At 39.3% G+C, this 21,997-nt stretch overlaps 2 protein-coding genes across 2 annotated transcripts; both read right to left on the bottom strand.

The window, feature by feature from the left end:
* Positions 1–384: 384 nt before the first annotated feature.
* On the bottom strand, positions 385–1,341 carry LOC308513912 (olfactory receptor 6C2-like; the record flags this gene model as incomplete). Its single annotated transcript, XM_081083981.1, has 1 exon — positions 385–1,341. One exon carries the CDS (start codon positions 1,339–1,341, stop codon positions 385–387), a length of 957 nt encoding a protein of 318 aa, XP_080940107.1.
* Positions 1,342–19,211: 17,870 nt separating this feature from the next.
* LOC308513913 (olfactory receptor 6C2-like) lies at positions 19,212–20,195 on the bottom strand (the record flags this gene model as incomplete). Its single annotated transcript, XM_081083982.1, has 1 exon — positions 19,212–20,195. One exon carries the CDS (start codon positions 20,193–20,195, stop codon positions 19,212–19,214), a length of 984 nt encoding a protein of 327 aa, XP_080940108.1.
* Positions 20,196–21,997: the final 1,802 nt, after the last annotated feature.

A 21,997-nucleotide genomic window follows, 5' to 3' on the forward strand; every position in this document is an offset into this window, starting at 1 on the left:
TTTACTATAAGATAAGGTAGCATTGAAAGTAGTTATTAAGTTGTGTTGACAATTTTCCAGGTGTTTGCATTGGTAGTACTTTTCCATTTTTTAGTCTACCATATTTTTCTCATTCTGGAATTATATTTGTATAAAACCTTGTGCTTTTTATTTCTGCATTACACGTTATTTGTAACTTTTAACCAAATTTTATTAAAGAATTATATCCATGTGAATGAAATGGTTAGATAGACTTGAAATAGAGAAATTAATTTGTAAGACTACCCCATCAGTATAGTAAAAGAAATTGTAAAATGTTCATAAAACTGAAAGAGAAATTATTAAGACAAAGTATGATTAGAATTTTACCCCAAAAGTTGAGGGAATATTGATCTTTTATTTTAGTTAATCAACCACTTTTTTCCTTTTCTTTAAGAAGAATGCAAGCCTTTTGATTGAGTCATTCAAGGCTTTCTTCACTTGCTTGTTTCTTAGGGTATAAATAAATGGGTTTAACATAGGTGAAACGGACGAAATGAGCAGGGACACTCCCTTGTTAAGAGCCACCTCTTCCTTTGCTGAAGGTTTGATATAAATGAAGATGCAGCTGCCATAGGTGATGGAAACCACAATCATGTGGGAAGAACAGGTAGAAAAGGCCTTTGTCTTCTGTCGAGTGGAAGACAGTCTTAGAATTGTCATGATGATATAAATGTAGGACAGAGCAACACATGCAAGGGTCATGATAAAAGTCAACACAGCGCAGACTAAAATCATTCGCTCTATGAACCAGGTGTCTGAGCATGATATCTTTAGCAGAGGAGTGGCATCACAGAAAAAGTGGTCGATGACGTTAGAGTCACAGAATTCCAGATTGAGGCCCAGGCTAAGTGGTGGGATTATGATGAACAAACCAGCCATCCAACAGCCGATGATAAGTCTGTTGCAGACTCTGTTATTCATGATGGTCACATAATGCAAGGGTTTGCAGATGGCCACATAGCGGTCAAAGGACATAGTGGCTAGAAGAAAAAATTCTGTTATCCCAAAGAGATAAGTAAAGAATATTTGAACAGCACAAGCTTCATAGGTAATGATTCTGTCACCAGTTGATAGGTTGTACAAAAATCTGGGAATACAAGCAGTTGTGAATGAGATTTCTAGGAAAGAGAAATTTTGTAGAAAAAGGTACATGGCGGTTCTGAGATGGCAATCTATGACGGTTAGGGAGATAATGGTCAGGTTCCCAGCTACACTCAACATGTAGGTAAAAAAAAGAAAGATGAAAATCAGAACTTTCAGCTGTGGGTCATCAGTCAGTCCCAGCAGGAGGAATGTTGTTATTGTGTGGTTTCTCATCATGGATTCCTGCTTTCTGCCCAGTCTGCATGAAAAATTCAAAGACACTTAAATAGAGTGTAATGAAACCAAAATGAGCTTTCAATACTGGCTGTAAGTGCCAAGCAAACTGACTTGACTATGTTGAAGTGATCATCTTGTCTATGTGTAATATTTTTATGGTGGATATGAGCAGTAACTATATTTTCATTTTCATCTTATCTTCCATCTAATAGTTTCATCTTTGTTACCAACAGCTTTAGCTTAGTATACTACCCACGAGTAATGGAAGCTAGTGCTCAAATACTTTGTAATATTGAGAACTTTTCCAAGGTTATATTTTAAAATCTTTCGTCAATTAATTACAAAGAAATTTATTGGTCTTCAATCTGCAGTAAGTGTCTCCAGGGCTTGGAAACCCCTATGTCAATGAACAATTAAAAGCTTCCACTGCAGACCTGATTATTTTATGTGATTTTACTGTGATACTGTGATACTGAACTCAGGTTTTCACATTCCAGTCAGGTTTCAGTGTTCTAAAACACACATGGTTTCTTTTTCAATCACTGCAGTTTATCCATGAAACTCAGTTTATCCTAGAAGCTACAAATCAGGAACTGAAAAAGTAATTGACCCTCGAATGTGATTGATCCACTTCTGTTTATTTAACATACATTTGAATCAGCATTTGTAATGGAGGGAGGGGTGTCAAATAAGAAGATAAATCATGACTATTATCCCTATATTTTACATGGGAGTATGATCATATTATCTGTGAGTGAGTGAATGTGTATGTCTATGTTTTTTGTTGTTGTTAAGCTATAATTGAGCAGATAGGAGGAGTTTATTGTCTTGATATGTCTCAAACTATCCTAAATTAACTTTTGCATAAATATCAACCTGCCATAATTTTTATCTATTCTAGTAAAATAAAATTTAAAGATGATATAATAAATAACATTTGGTCCCATTACAAAATATCAAAATTACTAACAGCTTTTGGTTGATAAAGACAGATACAATGCATTTTTACACAGAAATTTATGACATTTTACAAAGGGAGTACTAAAGAAAAATTCATTGTACTTACTTTTTTTTCAGTCAATCATAACTTCAGGTTGTTGTTCAGCAACATTAGTTCATAAGACTAAAATTTATTTTTGCATATCTGTTCTCTATTGTTCATTATTTCACTGTATGTTTATGTGTGGTTTGGAAATGCATAGATATTTCTGATAGCAACAAAAATTATGAAAAATTTTATCACAAAGGATTCTATTCACTATAAAACCAAAGAGTATTTCCTCATGCTGCCTATACCTGGAAATATAAAGCTGTTCTAAGAGTTGAGAATTAGCAATAACTCTCTCTGGTTTTAAAGATCATGATATTCTGATTTCCCTGAGCAAAGGTTTGCACATTAATAAGGTTGGTGTTTATTTAGCATTAAATCCTTTGTGTCATAATCTTGGCAAAAAGCCAAATGCATGCAGCTCTGAGGAGAAGAATATTCTCAGAGGAAAGAAGATGAAACAGCTTAGAGATTAGAAAATAGGCAACAAGAATGAGATAATGCACTATTCTACATAATTACGATTAAGTTTATATCATCCAAATCACGTTGAAGATCAAGAACCCCTGATTTTTTCTTGTATTTACCTATTACTTCATTAATAAAATTATTTCCAAAATTAATCAGGTAATATATATATATATAATGTAATGCAGTAATAATGTTACCACTTTGGTAAATATCCTTTGAGATTATAAATCAACAAACTTGTTTAAATGTTATATGCATCAATTAAAAATAGGTGAATCATAATAGGTGGTATAATTGGCTGAATAATTTGTAAAGATGACTATAAATCAAAAACGTATTGGAATAAAGATCATTTGTGGGTCCCAACAGGATGAATGTTGTTATTGTGTGGTTTCTCATTATTTATCCCTGTTTCCTTCCCCATTTGCATGAAAAATTCAGACACTTGAATGAGCTTTCGACACTGGCTACAAATGCCAAGCAAATTGACATGACTATCTTTTTTTTAAAAAAAATATATTTTATTGATTTTTTTTACAGAGAAGAAGGGAGAGGGATAGAGAGTTAGAAATATCAATGAGAGAGAAACATCAATCAGCTTCCTCCTGCACACCCCCTACTGGGGATGTGCCCACAGCCAAGGTACATGCCCTTGACCAGAATCGAACCTGGGACTCTTCAGTCCACAGGCTGACGCTCCATCCACTGAGCCAAACCGGCTAGGGCGACATGACTATCTTGAAGTGATCATGTTGTCAATGTGACATAGAGACTAAAAATACAATACAAAAGATCAATGAAATCAAGAGCTGGTCCTTTGAAAAGATAAACAAGGTTAATGAACCTTTAGCCAGACTCATTAAGAAACAAAGAGAGAGGACCCAAATAAATAAAATCTGAAATGAAAGAGGTAAAGTAACAATTGACTTCACAGAAATACAAAGGATTGTAAGAAAATACTATAAAAAATATATGCCAACAAATTGGGCAACCTGGGTGAAATGGATAAATTCCTTCAAACATATAATATTCCAAAATTCAATTCAGAAAACCTGAATAGACCAGTAACAACTACTAAAATTGAAGCAGTAATAAAAAAAAAGCTAGTGAAAGCCTGGACTGCCAGGCTTTAACAGGCAAGTTTTACCAAACATTCAAAGAAGAATTAAAATCTATCCACCTCAGACTATTCCAAATAATTCAAGAGAAAGGAACACTTCCAAGGTCAGCATTATCCTAATTCCAAAACTAGATAAAGACACTATACAGAAAGAAAATTATAGGCGAATATCCTTGATGCACATAGATGCTAAAATCTTCAACACAGTATTGGAGACTAAATCCAGCAATACGTTAAAAATCATACCTATACTAATTAAAGTTTGATGCACTGAAACAGACAAGGTAAAATACTGAAAATATAACTGGATTTAAAACTTGTAGGCCAATGTTAACTGATCTAATGCATGTGTAATTGGAGTTGAGAACAAAGAAAGACTGAAGGGCCTGGGGTTGGGGGTCATAAAAATATTCAAAGAAATAAAAAATGCATGAAACAATACAAATTTGATGATAATAAAAGTTTGATAATCATTAAGAAGAATAAACACAAAAGAAATCACACTAAGGAACATAACAATAAAATTCCCAAGAACAAATGATAAAAACTCAAAAAGCAACTACTGGGACAAACATAAGAATGATCACAGATTCCTCATCAGAATAAATCATCTTTAAAGATGAGATTCCCTGAAAGGGAAACATGCTCTAAGTTAATCCAGTTCTGAGTTAGATGGGAGAATACTCTGGCACAGGATTATTCAATTTAGGGAATAGTAATAATAATATCTAACGTCCAACTGCTAACACTGATAATATACTTCATTGATTTAGGGATCACTTCCTTTGAAAAATTCTCTTGAGTCACTTGTGTGGGTTAAGTGCCTCTCTTTTGTGCCATCTTGAAGGACTGGTTATTATTATCTTAGCATTCAGCAGTATGAAGTACTTTGTTGAGATTTGGGACTATGATTTATTCAAATTATATCATACTATTAGCAGAATTCCAGACTTACAATCAAATTCTCAAAAAAAATTTTACCCTATAATATGTGATTTGATTGTTTAACCTACTGACTTCAAATACACTTCTAGGTTTCTCCCTCAATGCAATTGGTACTCCCTTTTAAAATATCTTTAACAAAAGTTTTCCATGACCTTGACTGCACATGGCAGCTATTGATATAGTTTTGCTTTGGTGGAGGAGTTATCACTAAACCTTTAGCAACTATATTGATGCTGAGAGCTCCTTCTGATGACCAAAGAGATAGCTCCCTTCCTCTTTCTAATTTTATATTTTTCTCTTTTTGAAGATGCCACATATCTTCTCAAAACACCTCATTGAGATATTAAAGCAGAAGCCAAGGATTTACAATCCTGTTTTCATTATTAGCTGTTTCCTATTTGAGGCTAACATATAACTTATCATGCACCCTTGAATACTCAAATGTTTTGTCTCTGCAGTTGGTATCTCAAGGGTTGCAATTTTCCTAAATTTTTTATGGAAAACCATCTAGTGGAGGCTCTATAAATAGTTTCACTTAGTTTCATTTATCCTACTAAAGTAAAGGCTCCAATCAGCCCACCTTGGTGCTCAGCTTCCACTGTTCAAACTCTACTGTTTAAAACACCATGTTACGGAAATGGAACTAGGTTAATTCCCTAGAGACAGTATTTTAAAACCACAGGGAAACCAACCACAGTAGCTCATACTGAGCTATAGAAATGAAATTTATCTGAAACCTGGTAACCTCTTCTCAGTTCATCTCTTCTTAACTCACTTTCCTCTATGTGCACACTGTTCGCAGAACAGTGATATTGTTGCACAGATATTTTATGTTTGAGTCATTTCTATTGTACATATGTATGTGCGTTATCTTGCCTAGATATACAGAGCACAATTTTGACAAACTAATTGATAGTGAAGTGTACGGGTTTGATGTCTATCTTGCAGGGATGATTTCTGTTAAATTTACAAGTTAGTAGGGGACAAAACTATTGGAACATTAACAAATATGTCATTTTACTGAAGAAAGTGTATTTCTATGTGTACACACACACACACATATATACACACATATCTATAATATATGTATTTCTCTCTCTCTCTCTCTCTCTCTCTATATATATATAGAGTATATATAGAGTATATATATATACTTCAGGTTTGAATAACATGTTGACAAGACTGTTTCTGGTTACATTGAGATATCTTTAATTTAACAAATGCATAATCAGGCATCTATTAATTTTAATATATATTTCATACTTAAAAATTACTTGCCTTGCCCTGGCCAGCATGGCTCAATGGTTAGAGGATCCATCTGGGCACTTTATGGTGGTGGGTTTGCTTCGTGGTCAAGGGCACATAATTGGTTTAAAGGTTCATTCCCTGACCCCGGTGGGGGCACACGTGGAAGGAAACCAGTTGATGTGTCCCTCACACATTGATGTCTCTCTCTCTCCCTCCCCTTCTCTCCTTCCCTTCCTTCTATTTTCTCTGATAAACAGTGGGAACAAACAACAACAAAAGTCCTCAGGTGAGGATTAAAAAAAAAAGAAAAATAATAAAAAATTACTTGACTTGATTTACTAAGGAATTTTTTTAACAAAATATCACATCACCTTAGTTTTCAAAAGCAAACATCATTGTATGCAGATGATAAATGGGAAAGAGAAAATACTTACTCTCCTGAAAATCATAACCTCAGATGGTCACTTAATCCCCAAATTCCTCAGAGCGACAAAAGCTGATCAGACATGTGTCAGCGGAGGTAGGTAGTTGCACTGCCAATCACTTATTTTTCTGAACCCTTACTCACACTCAAAGGCAGGATTTCTCAGAGTGTTCCAGCTTTAAAATATTTTGGAGATTCTTATCAACATAATTTTGATCTTGCTTTAAATGAAAGCAATATTTTCTTGTACTCCCTTTAAGTAAAATGCTAAACAAATAAGCAAACCAACAATCTAATTACAAAATGGGCAGAGGACCTGACAGACATTTCTTCTAAGAAGACATACAGACTGGGAGACTAGAGGACGGGAGAGACAGAATGGCGGCGGAATAGACAGGCGTGTCCTGAGCCTTGTCCCGGAGCAGATAGAATGAGCAGCGGAAACAAATAACATCCACCCCGAATTGGTGAAGGAGACTCAGCTGGTGAGACAATTTGCAGTTGGGAAGGGCAGAGGACCCCTGGAGAAAGGTAAAATCAAGGATCTGGGCAGGAGAGATCTGCCAGATCTCTGTGCCCAGAGGGTCAGCAGGAAACCACACTGCACCTTGGGACAGGCACAGTGTCTGACTGTGGAAAGGAGTCTACAGGCCTGCTGGTGGCAGGGGAATCTAGATCTGGGTCCACAGTCAAGAAAGACTGAGCCCAGAGGGGGCAGCCTGAAGGGCTGACCAGACCACGCAGTGCCAGCAGAAGAGCTTGCAGAAGTGCAGTCTTTCCCGTCTCTGTGGCCTGTGCTTTTCTTCACTGAACCAAGTTCATAGGACTTTTCAGATACGGACACTCACCCATGGCTGAGGTGGAGGAGAAGGTGCCGACTTGTGGAGTCTGGGGAGAGGCTGGGGAGAGGAGAGGGTCCAGTAGAAGTGGCAGTGAGTCTGGCGCTGAGTCATACCTGAGCCCAGGATCTGGGCAGCCATTTTCTCCTAAAGAGATAGCTCCTCCCTCCAGTCTCCAGGCAACCAATACAGCTACATTCAGAATACATCCTGATGGTACAAAGGATTAAAAATTAAAAAAATTAAAAAGAAATCTGAATAGTGCCTGAGAGTCCACAGGGACTGGCCTAAAAAGAGGCTTTCAGTCCCAGCAACAGGAAACTGAGAAACTGCAGACAATACAGTAGACTGGGATCTTAAGCCAGCCAAAGGAATTACACTTCACTTTTCCATTTTTATTTCATTTTATTATTATTTTATTATCTCTTTTTTCCTTTTTATTTTCCTTTTTTTTGTTGCTTTATTTTCTAGTTCTTTTCACATTATTTTTCCATCACTCTATTTTATTTGCTATTTTTAAAATCAATTTTTTGTAAATTTATTATTATTATTTCCTTTCCATTCTCTTTCTTCTTATTCACTCATCCCCTTTCTACTTCCTCTATGCTGAACTGAGGTCCTCACCATATTCATCCAATTCTTAACTTTATTTTCTGTATATATGCTCAGCCTCTACAGACTCTGCCCCCACCCTCTTTGCTGGGTATTTGGTGTTTGAATTTTTTGGTTTATCTGTTTGTTCTATGGTGTTCTCTCTCTCTCTCTCTCTCTCTCTCTCTCTCTCTCTATATATATATATATATATATATATATATATATATATTCTCCTTTTTCTTTTCTCCCTTATCTTTACCCTTATCTTTATTTCTCTCTTCGATATCATTTGTGCTTTCTTTTCTCTACCCTAATTCTCTTTTCTCAGGTGGTCACTTATATTGGGGTTATTGGTGTCATGGGTATATTTGTGTTTTGTTCCCTTTGTGTTGTGTCTTGTCGAGGTTAATTTTATCCTGTCCAGCCAATGTGCTAGAGCGAGACACATAACCAGACACCTGGAGAGGAAACTCCATCTACAAATGGGTCAATAACACCCCAGACCCAACAACAGAGGCAGGAAGAAGGTGGCAGTGAGGGAGAGAGCGTGAGTGAGTGAGGGAGCAAACGAGGAGTGTGTGGTCATGTGGTGTGTGTGTGCAGCCCTCACTCTGCAACTGTCCGAGGAGCAGCAGCTGTGTGAGCAACCTGCCCCCATCTGAGGAGCAGCAGCCGCATGAGCAGCCCACACCCATTAGAGGAGCAGCAGACCGCCCACGTCCAAGGAGTGGCAACCTGGAACAGCACGCACTGGTCCAAGGAGCAGCAGTTGCACGAGCAGCCTGCCCCTGTACTAGGAGCAGCCCTGTGAGCAACCTGCCCCTGTCCAAGAAGCAGCAGACTCACAAGCAGCCTCACAAGCAGCCACCCTGTCCGAAGAGTAACAGCTGCACGCAGTCAGCCCCCATCCAAGGAGCAGTAGCCACGTGAGAATCTTCCCCTGTCCAAGGAGCAGCAGCTGCAAGCAGCCTGCCCCTGTCTGATGAGCAGAAGCTATGTGAGCAGGATCCCCTCACCAGCCAGAGGAGCCACCATGGCTGTGAACTGCACCCACCAGAGGAGCTGCTGCCAACTGAGGAGTAGCCACTGCCGTGACTGCCCAAGAAGCCACTGCCACCCAAGGAGCAGCCCCTGCAAGACTCGACATCTAGATCCATCAATGAGATAAAAATGGGTAGACAGGAGCGAGGAAGATGGCTGCCAATGGGAAGGTAGACCGCAAGAGAGTGTAAGAGGGAGAGAACAAAAGATGAGCATGTGGATGTACGGGAAGTGTATATTTGTGGGTGAGGGACAGCTATACTCCAAGGGACTGTTGGGGACTGCTGGAACGGGCTCCCCTGACCGGGCAGCCTCTACTGGTGCTGAAATCTCTCCTGGAGCAACCAGCTCTGCCATGGAGATAGTGCCATCTTGAAGGGGAGAGTGGCTGTTATCAGAAACCTATACAGCCTGGGTCTCTACAATCACAACACCCAGCAACCAGCTGCAAACCCAGGAACACTGGATCTCTAGCAGCATGAATACGTGGACATGGATGATCTTTGCACCTTCTCACGAAAAAGTCAGATTTTGCCTAGGAAAAGGTGAGGTCTGCAATCCAGGAAGGAGAGAGAAATGCGCAAATGGGATCTAGAGGTTTGGGAAAGTCTGTGCCCCACAAAACCTGCAGCTGTTGGGGCTAGCATGATCCACGAATGTGGAAGGGGATCCACAGGGCTGCTGGCAGAAGAGAACTCTGAAAATCAACCCATAGTGGGACTGGGCACAAAAAGGCACCCTGAAATTTTACCAGTAAACCCGCTGCTTAGTGGCAGGGGATAAGAGCAAGCAGTGCCAGAGGATAAAAGTCACGAGTTTGCGCACTTACTCTGGCTTTTTTTCTCTCTCTCTTTAAATCCTTGCTTTTGATTACTAAACCCAGTACATAGGATCACCTAATTGGGGACACTCTAAGAGACTGCAGGAGAAAGTTGTTTCTGTGGAACCTGGGGATCAGAGTGGGGAGAACCAGCTCTGGGACAGTTCATTCTCCAAAACCAGTATTAAATGCGACAGGGAAAACAAAAGCTAAATACTGGCTAGAGAGGACGTATAGCCCCGGAGGTCAATCCAGAAACCCTGCTGCCAGGGGTTGAATCACAAATTGACCCTTGTGTAAGCACAAAGGAGTCTAAGAAACAAAGAAATATGGCCTGCTTGAAAATCAGGACTGTGGCTTACAATCCAGAGGAGCAGTGGAACGCAGGGAACCTCAATACTGTCCTGACTACCTACAGGAAACAGGCGTGACACACAGAACAGTAGAGGAAGTGAATGACTTTCACTATGTGCATTTTTATTTTTCATCTTTTACTTAAGAGATTATTTTTTTCTTTTTTCCTCACTTGGTTTTACCTTTTTAATTATATTTTTATTTTTAATCAGTATTATTACTGCTACTATTTTACCCTTTTTTTAAAAAAAGTATTTTATTTTCTCTATTTTATTTTGGAATTAGTGTTCTACATTCTATTTTCATTTTTCCTTTAGCATCATTTTACTCTATCTCAGCTTTCCTTTATGCCAACACTCTCTTCCTCACTTTTCTCATTTTGTTGTTCTGTTTCTCTTACCCTATTCCTGCTTTAGATTTTACCTATTCCTTCTTTTTACCCCGTTAAAAAAATCATCCTACTTATATATCTAATTTCCAATTCCCTGCTCTAAGTCCATACACACCTCTCTCTTCTCTTCCTTCACTATCCAAACTTTTTTCTTTTTTTCCTCTTCCATTTTTTTTTGCTGTTGTTGTTATTCTGTTCTTGTTCTGTTTTTTTTTTTTTGTTATAGGTTTTCGTGTTTTATTTTGTTTTGTTTTGCTTGCTTTTTCTCTGTCTTATTGTTGTTTGCTTGATTGTTTTTTTTTTTGCAGAATATTTTATTTTATTTTTTTTAAATTAAATCTTTATAGTTCAGATTATTACATTTGTTCCTCTTTTTTCCCCCCCTTAACTCCCCTCCTCCCAGTTCCCGCCCCACCCTCCGCCCTCACTCCCCACCCACTGTCCTCATCCATAGGTGCACGATTTTTGTCCAGTCTCTTCCCGCATCTCCCACACCCCTTTTCCCCCAAGAATAGTCAGTCCATTCCCTTTCTATGTCCCTGATTCTATTATAATCACCAGTTCATTCTGTTCATCGGATTATTTATTCACTTGATTCTTAGATTCACTTGTTGATAGATGCATATTTGTTGTTCATAATTTGTATCTTTACCTTTTTCTTCCTCTTCCTCTTCTTAAAGGATACCTTTCAGCATTTCATATAATCCTGGTTTGGTGGTGATGAACTCCTTTAGCTTTTCCTTATCCATGAAGCTCTTTATCTGACCTTCCATTCTGAATGATAGCTTTGCTGGATAAAGTAATCTTGGTTGTAGGTTCTTGGTATTCATCACTTTGAATATTTCTTGCCATTCCCTTCTGGCCTGCAAAGTTTCTGTTGAGAAATCAGCTGACAGTCGTATGGGTATTCCCTTGTAGGTAACTGAGTTTCTTTCTCTTGCTGTTTTTAAGATTCTCTCTTTATCTTTTGCTCTTGGCATTTTAATTATGATGTGTCTTGGTGTGGTCCTCTTTGGATTCCTTTTGTTTGGGGTTCTCCGCGCTTCTTGGACCTGTAAGTCCATTTCTTTCACCAGGTGAGGGAAGTTTTCTGTCATTATTTCTTCAAATAGGTTTTCAATATCTTGCTCTCTCTCATCTTCTGGCACCCCTATAATTCTGATGTTGGTACGCCTGAAGCTGTCCCAGAGGCTCCTTACACTATCCTCGCATTTTTGGATTCTTTTTTCATTTTGCTTTTCCGGTTGGGTGTTTTTTGCTTCCTCGCATTTCAAATCATTGACTTGATTCTTGCGCTCCTCTGTTCTGCTGTCGGGAGTCTGTATAATATTCTTTATTTCAGTCAGTGTATGCTTAATTTCTAGTTGGTTCCCCAATATAACATCGAGGGTCTCATTAGTTTTCTTGTAGATCTCATTAAGTTTATCGGCGGCTTCTAAACAGTTCTTGAGAGACCTTAAAAGTGTGGTTCTGAACTCTAGATCTTCCATTGACAATTTTGTCCTGTTTCTTTGTCTCCGCATTTTGTTATGCTTCCTTGGTGCACCCCCTAGTGGTCTTTGTTCGTGGTTTTATAGTTAAATCTTGATTGTTGTAGCTAATTCCAGGGAGGATTTGACCTCCAGGCCAAGTGGCTATGAGAATCAGCTGTGTCAGCAGTGAGAGAACTTCTGTCCTCTAGGGAGGTGCTAATCTGGCGTTTGCCTGAGGCTATCCGGCAAATGCCTCTGTGCAGGGCTTGGGCGGGGCGGGTCGCACAGGATCAACAGGGTGGGCCGGAGAGAGCAGTTATGGCCGCTCTCAGTCCTGTCCCCAGGGGCTCTGCCTCTCTGAGTCCAAGCACCCGCTGCAAAGCTCGGAGAGAAAGCTGCATTCGCTCTGACCGAAGCCAGGCAGTCCCGCTTCTCCCGTTTGAGTCTGGGTCCCTAAAGACTCGCCCGGATCTGGAGCTCAGAGTCTGCGACTCCCTCCCGATTGAAAACGCCAACCGCGCCCTCCGCCGCCAGCCCGCTCCGCGCACTCCGCACCTCAGAATTTGACTTCAGCACTGCGCCTCCTCTGAGTGTCCGTATGCGTTTCTCTTTCCTCCTAGTTGTAGGACTTCCATTCAGCCAGCGTTCCAGTGGTTTTGGGTGATGTCCGTTCAGTCTTTTAGTTTCACTTTTGAAGTAGTTGTTCAAAGCAGCAAACTCCGGCGTTAACCTATGCCGCCATCTTGGTTCTCCTCCTCTTGATTGTTGATTAGATTGGTTTTTTTGTGCTTGTTTGTGAGATTGTTTCTCCTTTTTGTTTTTGTTTTTGTTTCTGTTTATTTTTTGCTTCTGTTTTCCCCCTCCTTGCTTGTTATTAGTTGTTGTTTGTAGTTTGCATTAATCTCTGGGTGTTTGTTGTGTGCATTTTTGGGGATTAGTGGTTGTTCTATTGGAGTATTATCCCCATATAAATAGTTTACCCCCCATTTTAAAAATATATTTCTTTAATCTCTTACGTTTTTTCCTTTTCACAATATTATTTTTGCACTCCTTTTTTTATATCCCCTAATTCTCTATTCTCTGGTGGTCACCTTTATTTGGGGTTATTAGTATCGTGAATACATTTGTGTTCAGTGTCTTGTATGTTGTGCCTTGTTGTATTGTATTTTGTGCCTTTAAAAAATGCAGGAGAGAGAGAGTTACAAAACCAGAAACCTGGAGAAGAGAGATCATTGGGGAGACAAAGAAACAGCCCGCATATGAAAGAAAAACAGGCATCACCAGAAAAGACAGTAAATGAAATGGAGGCAAGTAATATGTTAGAGAAAGAATTGAGAGAAATGGTCATAAAGTCGCTGAAAAGAATGGAAGACAAATTAAACAATATGTCTAACAATCAAGGGGAAATGAGGAAGAAGAAGTGGAATAATAATCACGAAGAAATGAAAAATGACATTGCTGCTATAAGGAACTCAATAGAAAGTAAGAACAGTAGAGTAGAAGAAGCAGAGGACCGCATCAGTGAGCTAGAAGACAAGGTAGGAAAAAATACCCAAGCAGAGCAGCATCTAGAAAAAAAAAAAAACTAAAAAATAGGAGGAGAGCCTAAGGGAACTTTGGGACAACACTTACTGAAACAACATCCGCATAATAGGGGTGCCAGAAGGAGAGGAAACTGAGCAAGGAATAGAAAACCTGTTTGAAGAAATAATGACAGAAAAATTCCCTGATATAGGAAAGAAAAAACTCAAACAAATCCAAGAAGCTTACAGAGTCCCAAAAAAAATGAACCCCAAAAGACCAACGCCAATGCACATTGTAATTAAATTGGCAAACACCGTCAAAGTAAGAATCTTAAAAGTTGCCAGAGAGAGACAGAAAGTTACCTACAAAGGATTCCCCATCAGACTGGCGACTGATTTCTCAACAGAATCCCATCAGGCCAGAAGGGAATTGAATGAAATATACAAAGTCATTCAAAGGAAGTGTCTGAATCCAGGAATACTGTACACAGCAAGGCTATCAATCAAAATTGAGGGTGAAATCAGGAGCTTCACAGATAAAAAAGGACTAAGGGAGTTTATTATCACCAAACCAGCAATGCAAGAAATGCTAAAGGGTCTGCTGTAAAAAGGAGAAATAGGAAGTGAAGAAGGAACACAGGCTTAAAGAATAAAAATGGAGACAAACAAGTACCTATCAATAATAACTTTAAATGTCAATGGATTAAATCCCCCAATAAAAAGACATAGGGTAGCTGAGTAGGTAAGAAAACATGACCCACATATCTGTCTTCTACAGGAAACCCACCTCAGAACAAAGGACTCACACAGACTTATGGTGAAGGGATGGGAAAGGTTTTTCAGGTGAATGGAAATGAAAAAAAAGCTGGGATAGCAACACTTATATCTGACAAATTAGATCTCAAAGTGAAGGCCATGACAAGAGATAAAGAAGGCTACTTCATTACACTAAAGGGATCAATACAAGAAGAAGAAATAACTCTGGTAAACATATATGCAGCCAATACAGGAGCACCCAAATACATAAAAAACATCAGAAGGATATCAAGGGAGAGATTTACAGCAATACAGTCATAGTAGGGGACTTTAATACCCCACTAACACCACTTAAAAAATCCTCTAAACAAGAAATCAACAAAGAAACATCAATCCTAAATGACTCACTAGATCAGATGGAATTAATTGACATCTTCAGAACAATTCACCCCAAAGCCACAGAATATACATTCTTCTCAAGTGCACATGGGTCATTTTCAAAGATAGAGCATATATTGGGTCACAGGCAAAGTCTCTTCAAATTAAAGAAGAGAGAAATCATGTTAAGCATCTTCTCAAATCACAATGGCTTAAAAATAGAAATCAACTACAATAAAAACAATAAAAAAAATAAAAAACCTGGAGGCTAAATAGCATGCTATTAAACAATGACTGGGGTACCAAGGAGATCAAAGAAGAAATAAAAAGAATCATGGCAACAAACGACAATGAAAATACAGCAATCCATGATCTATGGGACACAGTGAAAGCAGTCTTGAGAGGGAAGTTCATAGCTCTAGAAGCCTATCACAAAAAACAAGAAACTATGGTAATAAATTATCTAACCCTACAACTCCAAGAGTTTGAAAGAGAGCAACAAGAAAAGCCCACCATAAGCAGAAGGAAGGCAATAATAGAGATAAGAGCAGAAATAAATGACATAGAGAACAAAAAAACAATACAAAAGATCAACAAAACCAAAAGCTGGTTCTTTGAAAGGATATTCAAGATTGATGAACCTCTAGCCAGGCTCACTGAGAATCAAAGAGAGAGGACCCAAATAAACAAAATCAGAAATGAAAGAGGTGAAATAACAACCGATCCCACAGAAATACAAATGATTATGAAAAAATACTATGAACAACTCTATTCCAACAAAAAGGACAACCTAGACAAATGGACATATTCTTAGAAAAGTACAAGCTCCCAAAACTCAACCTAGAAGAATAATAAAAAAAACCTGAATAGCCCAATAACTACAGAAGAAATTGAAACAGTGATCAAAAATCTTCCAGCAAACAAAAGTCCTGGTCTGGATGGCTTTATAAGGGAGTTATACCAAGCATTCAAATAATAACTAAAACCTATCCCCTCAGACTATTCCAAAAAATTCAAGAGGAAGGCACACTTCCAAGCTCTTTCTATGAAGCCAGCATTACCCTAATTCCAAAACCAGATAAAGACACCACAAAAAAAGAGAACTACAGGCCAATATCCTTGATGAACATAGATGCTAAAATCCTCAACAAAATTCTAGCAAAAAGCATCCAGAATTACATTAGAAAGGTCATACACCATGACCAAGTGGGGTTTATTCTGGGGATGCAAGGTACAATATCCGCAAGTCAATAAATGTAATACATCACATTAACAAACTGAGAGACAAAAATCACATAATCATATCAATTGATGCAGAAAAAGCATTTGACAAAATCCAACACCCTTTCTTGATAAAAATTCTCAGCAAAGTGGGAATAGAGGGATCATATCTCAGCATAATAAAGCCTTAGCCCTAGCCGGCTTGGCTCAGTGGATAGAGCGTCAATCAGCCTGTGGACTGAAGGGTCCCAGGTTCGATTCTGGCCAAGGGCACATGCCTGGGTTGCGGGCTCGATCCCCAGTAAGGGGTGTGCAAGAGGCAGCTGATCAATGATTCTCTCTCATCATTGATGTTTTCATCTCTCTCTCCTTCTCCCTTCCTCTCTGAAATCAATAATGAAATACATTTTTTTAAAAAGTCCTATATGAAAACAGTGGTACATCTACACAATGGAATACTACACTGTGTTAATAAAGAAGGAATTCTTACCATTTGCAACAGCATGGATGGAACTGGAGAGCATTGTGCTAAGTGAAATAAGCCAGTCAGAGAAAGATAAATATCGCATGATCTCACTTATTTATGGAATATAATGAACAACATAAACTGATGAACAAAAACAGATCCAGAGACAGAGAAGCATCGATCAGACTGTCAATCCTTAGAGGGAAGGTAGGGGAGGGTGGGGGTAAGAGGATGAGATCAACCAAAGGACTTGTATGCATGCATATTAGCCTAACCAATGGACACAGACAACATGGGGTTGAGGACATGAGTGGAGGTGTGGGGGGGCAATGAGGAGTTAAGGACACATATGTAATACTTTAATCAATATAGAAATTAAAAAAAGGCATACAAATAGCCAACAGATTATGAAAAGATGCTCAACTTTACTAGCAATCAAGGAAATGCAAATCAAAACTACAATGAGATACCTCACATAATAACCATCTGTTAAAATGGCTATTATCAACAAGGCAAGTAATAACATTAGTTGGAGAAGTTGTGGGCACACAATGCAATATACAGATCACGTTTTATGGAAGAGTACATGTGAGGGCTATACAATCTTATTAACCACTGTTACCCGAATAAATTTAATTAAAAAATGAAAATGAAAAGGCGAAAAAAGCTAGAGTGTGTAGGACCTCTTTTTGGTTTTTAGAGAACTTGAAGATATGATGCCTTTGGCACACTAGCACATTTAAGAAAATAAAAAAAATAAATAAACACTCATGTTCTTGGTGACTCTGATTCAAAAGTGACTAAGAATTCTAGTGTGTAAACAACTTTTGGGATAAGAAACACTCCAAAGGCAGCAGTGGGAACTGTGTTCTTGGGGCCAGAAGTAGACATGAGCATCAGAAAAAGGAGATATGCAAACTACATCACCATAGTTCTTTAAAAATTAATAGGAAACAATTTTCCGTAGTTACTAATTGTTTTGTACTTCATTTTAATTATAAAAATAAATCTAATAGAAAAGAAAGTACATGTAAAATCACAATGGCAGAGAGATAGATATTTCTGATATTTTGAATATGTACATTCATACATTTTCGTATCCATGTGGATATTTATTAAGCATATTTAAAATATAGGAGCAATTTATAGAAGTAAGACATAAAGTTCTATATTTTTGATTTATAAACACAGGGAACTAAATACCACTTTAATGATTAACAAAAGTTTTAGCATAAAAATTCCTGTATGTAGTTCGTAATTTATGAATGTTCTATTACTTTTTAAAGCAATCTATGTTTTTGCAGATTTTAAAAACTCTTTATTAAAATGGCTGCAAGGTAGTTATTTGAAGTTATGTATTTGACCTCTTGAGACACATACTTTTTCAGAATAATGTGAAAACAGATTATTTATTAAGATGTCACCAAAGAATTAATAGTGAAATATCAATTGTTGGGTGGTGAGAAAACTACCTTAGCTCCACATAAACATCTTCAGTTTTATTCCATTATTTCTAGCCTGTAAGAATTCAGATATATTGGGTACTGCAATATAAAATAGCAAATTTTTGTACACGGGGCTAAATTTACTCCCTCATTTAAGCTTATGGAATCAGAAAGAAATTGACTGAAGGCTCAACATTTTCTGCACAAATCTTTGTGGGATATCATAAATAAATTTATGATAAAATTACATACTTTACTGTTACCAATGTACATAAAGAGTCAAGAAAAGCTAAATATTACAGAGCCATGTATTTTCCACAATGTTCTCAATGTGATAGACTCATTAGAGTGAAAAGGGTAAAGTAAACTTTGGTTATTTTACACAAGTGTTTGAAAAATATTAAATAGCTAAAATTGTATTTAGCTAATTTCTAACTCGCAGCGAGTATAAAAGAATGTAACAGAGGAACTTCACTGGAAAGGCTTATAAGAGCAGGAGATTTGAAGAAGGGTGGGTGGTATTACAACTTTGTGTATATTACTTTTAATACTATTTTTTCCTCATCTGATTGTCCTGGGCCAGGTTTGACTTTATGGCTGTCTGAGTAGTAGTATGCCAATAGGCAAAACATAATGTCTATACCATTAAATTTAACAATATGTATTTCAATGTTGAGGGTGGGTCGTAATTGCACCCATGTAGCCAATTAGAGGTGACTCTCAATATTGGTCCCTTAGTAAGTAGCAGGGATAGTGCTGTAGTACTCTACTTCTCAAATCAGATGACAACTGACTGGAGGTGAAGCAGAGGAGAAGCTTTATCAAACTAGCTGTGATAGCCTGTCCTTTGGGTGAAGGCTATACCTGAGATGGAAGTTCAAGTTCAATCATTGTCAACATGAACCTTACAAAGTCATTGAAGCATGCATATCTTGCCAGTAGGCGGGGAAAAGGAATGGTGGATCACCTATTGAATATTTGCATAGAGCAGGTCTTTAAATGTTGCACATCACTTCCAAACTCATTCTGTCAGCTACAACATAAGCTACATAGTCACATCTTACAGGGTAGAAATATGTCAGAACAATATAGCCTACAGTGTTTCCAGGGATGACAACCAAATTATTTGGCAAAAATAGCAATTTCTGTCAGATAGTAAGTGTAAACATCTAAGAATTTAGTTTTAATAGGGAGTAAAATATTACATAGTCAAGGTTCACAGTAAGCAAGTCTACAAACAAAGTGTGAATGTCGATATGACTGGAGAATAGGTCATGCAGAGACAAATAATATTAGAAACTTCAGGTTTTCTGCTTAGTTATCCTTCCTTTTAATTGGATTCACTGACTCCTTTTTCCTCTGCATCTTTAAGAGGAATGCAATCTTCTTAACTGAGTCATGGAAAGCTTGTTTTACTTGCTTGTTTCTCAGTGTATAAATGAAGGGATTCAACATGGGTGAAATAGAAGTAATAAGGAGTGAAATCCCTTTATTTATAGCTACTTCGTCCTTGGCTGAAGGTTTGACATAAATGAAGATGCAGCTTCCATAAGTAATGGAAACCACAATCATGTGGGAAGAACAGGTGGAAAAGGCCTTTTTCCTTTGCTGGGCAGAGGGAAACCTTAGAATAGTCCTGATGATATAAATGTAGGAAAGAACCACACATATGAGGGTCATGATGAATGTCAACACGGCACACACGATAACCATCTGTTCTATCAACCAGGTGTCTGAGCAAGAGATCTTCAGGAGAGGAGATGCATCACAGCAAAAATGATCAATGACATTCGAATCACAGAATTCCAGGCCCAAACCCAGACTGATTGGTGGGAGAATGATCATCAGTGCTGCTACCCAACAGGAGAAAATGATGTTCTTGCAGACTCTGCTGTTCATGATGGTGGTGTAGTGCAGGGGTTTGCAGATGGCCACATAGCGATCATAGGACATGGCAGCCAGAAGGAAAAATTCTGTTACTGCAAAGAGGTCTGTAAACAAGAGTTGACTGGCACAAGCATTATAGGTAATGGACTTGTCCCCAGATAATATGCTATATAGGAATCTGGGAACACAGGCAGTTGTGAAAGAAATTTCTAAGAAGGAGAAATTTTGAAGGAACAGATACATCGGTGTTTTTAGGTGGGAATCCATCAGAGTGAGGGTGATGATGGTTAGGTTTCCAGATATACTCAACACGTAGGAAAGAAATAGAAAGATAGAAAGCAATATTTTCAGTGGAGTGTCATCGGTCAGTCCCAGCAAGATGAAGGTTGTTAGTGTAGTTTGGTTTTTCATCCTTGATTATTGCCTTTTGCCCATTCTGCTTGAAACAATAAAGTTAACTTGTTATCCTCTAACCTCAAGAGAAGTAAATCTGACAGTGATCCCAAAACAATTGACCTGTGGGGAATCAAGCACCTAATACATGCCTCTTTGTGTCATACAAACTGTTCATATTTAAATCACTTATTCACACTGCTGCAATTTAGCTGCAATTGTTGTCATTTGAACATATTATCTTATAAACATTACTAGAGGCCTGGTGCACGAAATTCGTGCATGGGGTTGGGGGTTCCCCCAGCCAGCCTGCACCCTCTTCAATTGGGGACCTGGCAGTCGGACATCTCTCTCATAATCTGGGACTGCTGGCTCCTAACCGCTCTCTTATCTGCCTGCCTGATCACCCCTAAGTGCCTCTGCCTGCCTGCCTGATTGCACCTAACCACCTCTGCCTGCCAGCTTGATTGCCCCCAACTGCTCTCCCCTGCTGTCCTGATTGCCCCCGACTGCTCTCCCCAGCCTCCCTGGTCACCCCCAGTTGCCCCCCCCAACCGGCCTCCCTGGTCACCCCCAACAGCCCTCTCCTTCTGGTTGCCCCCAACTGTCCTCCCCTGCAGGCCTGGTTGTCCCCAACTGCCCTCCTCTGCTGGCCTGATCTCGCCCCCAACTGCTCTCCCTTGCTGGCATGGTCGCCCCCAACCTCCCTCCTCTGACAGCTTGATTGCCCCTAACCCCTTGCTGGCCTGATCTTGCCCCCAAGTGCCCTCCCCTGCAGGCCTGATCGCCACTAACTGCCTCTGCCTCAGCCCCACCACTATAGCTTTGTCCGGAAGGAAATTGGATGACCGGAAGATGGCCTGTTGACCCAGTCTAATTAGCATATTACCCTTTTATTGCTATAGATTATATAGGATAGGATTGCTTAAATGGGGGGAGGGGTGAGCCTTTTTCAGCAGGAGGAGATGCTCTTTGCAGACAAAAATACATAATTCCTATATCTGGACTGATAGCCAGCCATATGCAATATACTGCCAAACCGGTCATTAAAAAATTGAATCACTTTCTTACACCTTACACCAAACAGCTGTTGCCCTTAAAACCCCTCCTCAGCCCCCACTTTAGGTTCTGCCTTCCCAGTTCATCCAGATTAGGTTCTGATTGGTCAGTCTCTATGCCAGTCAGAGTCAAAAACTGCGCCTCCTGGCAGCCATTGGCTCCTCACAGTTCACACAAATTTGGTTCTGATTGGTCGGTTTCTATGCCAGTCAGCATCAAAAGCTCCGCCTCCTAGGCAGCCATTGGTTCTTCTGGGAAATCCAGAATGGCCCGCTGACAGCTGTCTCTCTCTTGGGGCCTATCTCCGGCATGATTTGAAGCCTCCCTGGTGGCTGCGATCAGGCCCTGCCTCTCTCTTTCTCCAGGCCTCGCCAGGAGCCATGGCGGCTACTGATCAGGACCTGCCTCTCTCTCTGGGCCTCTCTCTGGGCCTGATCCACAGCCGCAGCCGCAGCAGCAGCAGCTAGTTCGTTAGGCCTCCAGCTGGCCCTGGGTCATAGGCTAATGACTTCGCTGCGCCCACCTCGTCCTGCCCGCCTGCCCGCCTGCCGCCAGACTTGCCGGACGTGGGGGAGGGACCGTGAGGTGCTCCATGCACTTCCTGGTGACGGGTCACGTCTGTCTAGTCATTTAGGTCCTGAGGGCCCTAGGCTATTATTAGTATAGATTGAAAAACAAGTCCTAAAAGTTACTTTTGGATCTACTATTCTTTCTTCCTCCTACTTTCTAACTTCAGACATGTTTCTAGCAAAGTCCCCCCC

This window comes from Myotis nattereri, assembly GCF_964212035.1.
Source record: "Myotis nattereri genome assembly, chromosome: 2".
Taxonomy (NCBI): domain Eukaryota; kingdom Metazoa; phylum Chordata; class Mammalia; order Chiroptera; family Vespertilionidae; genus Myotis; species Myotis nattereri.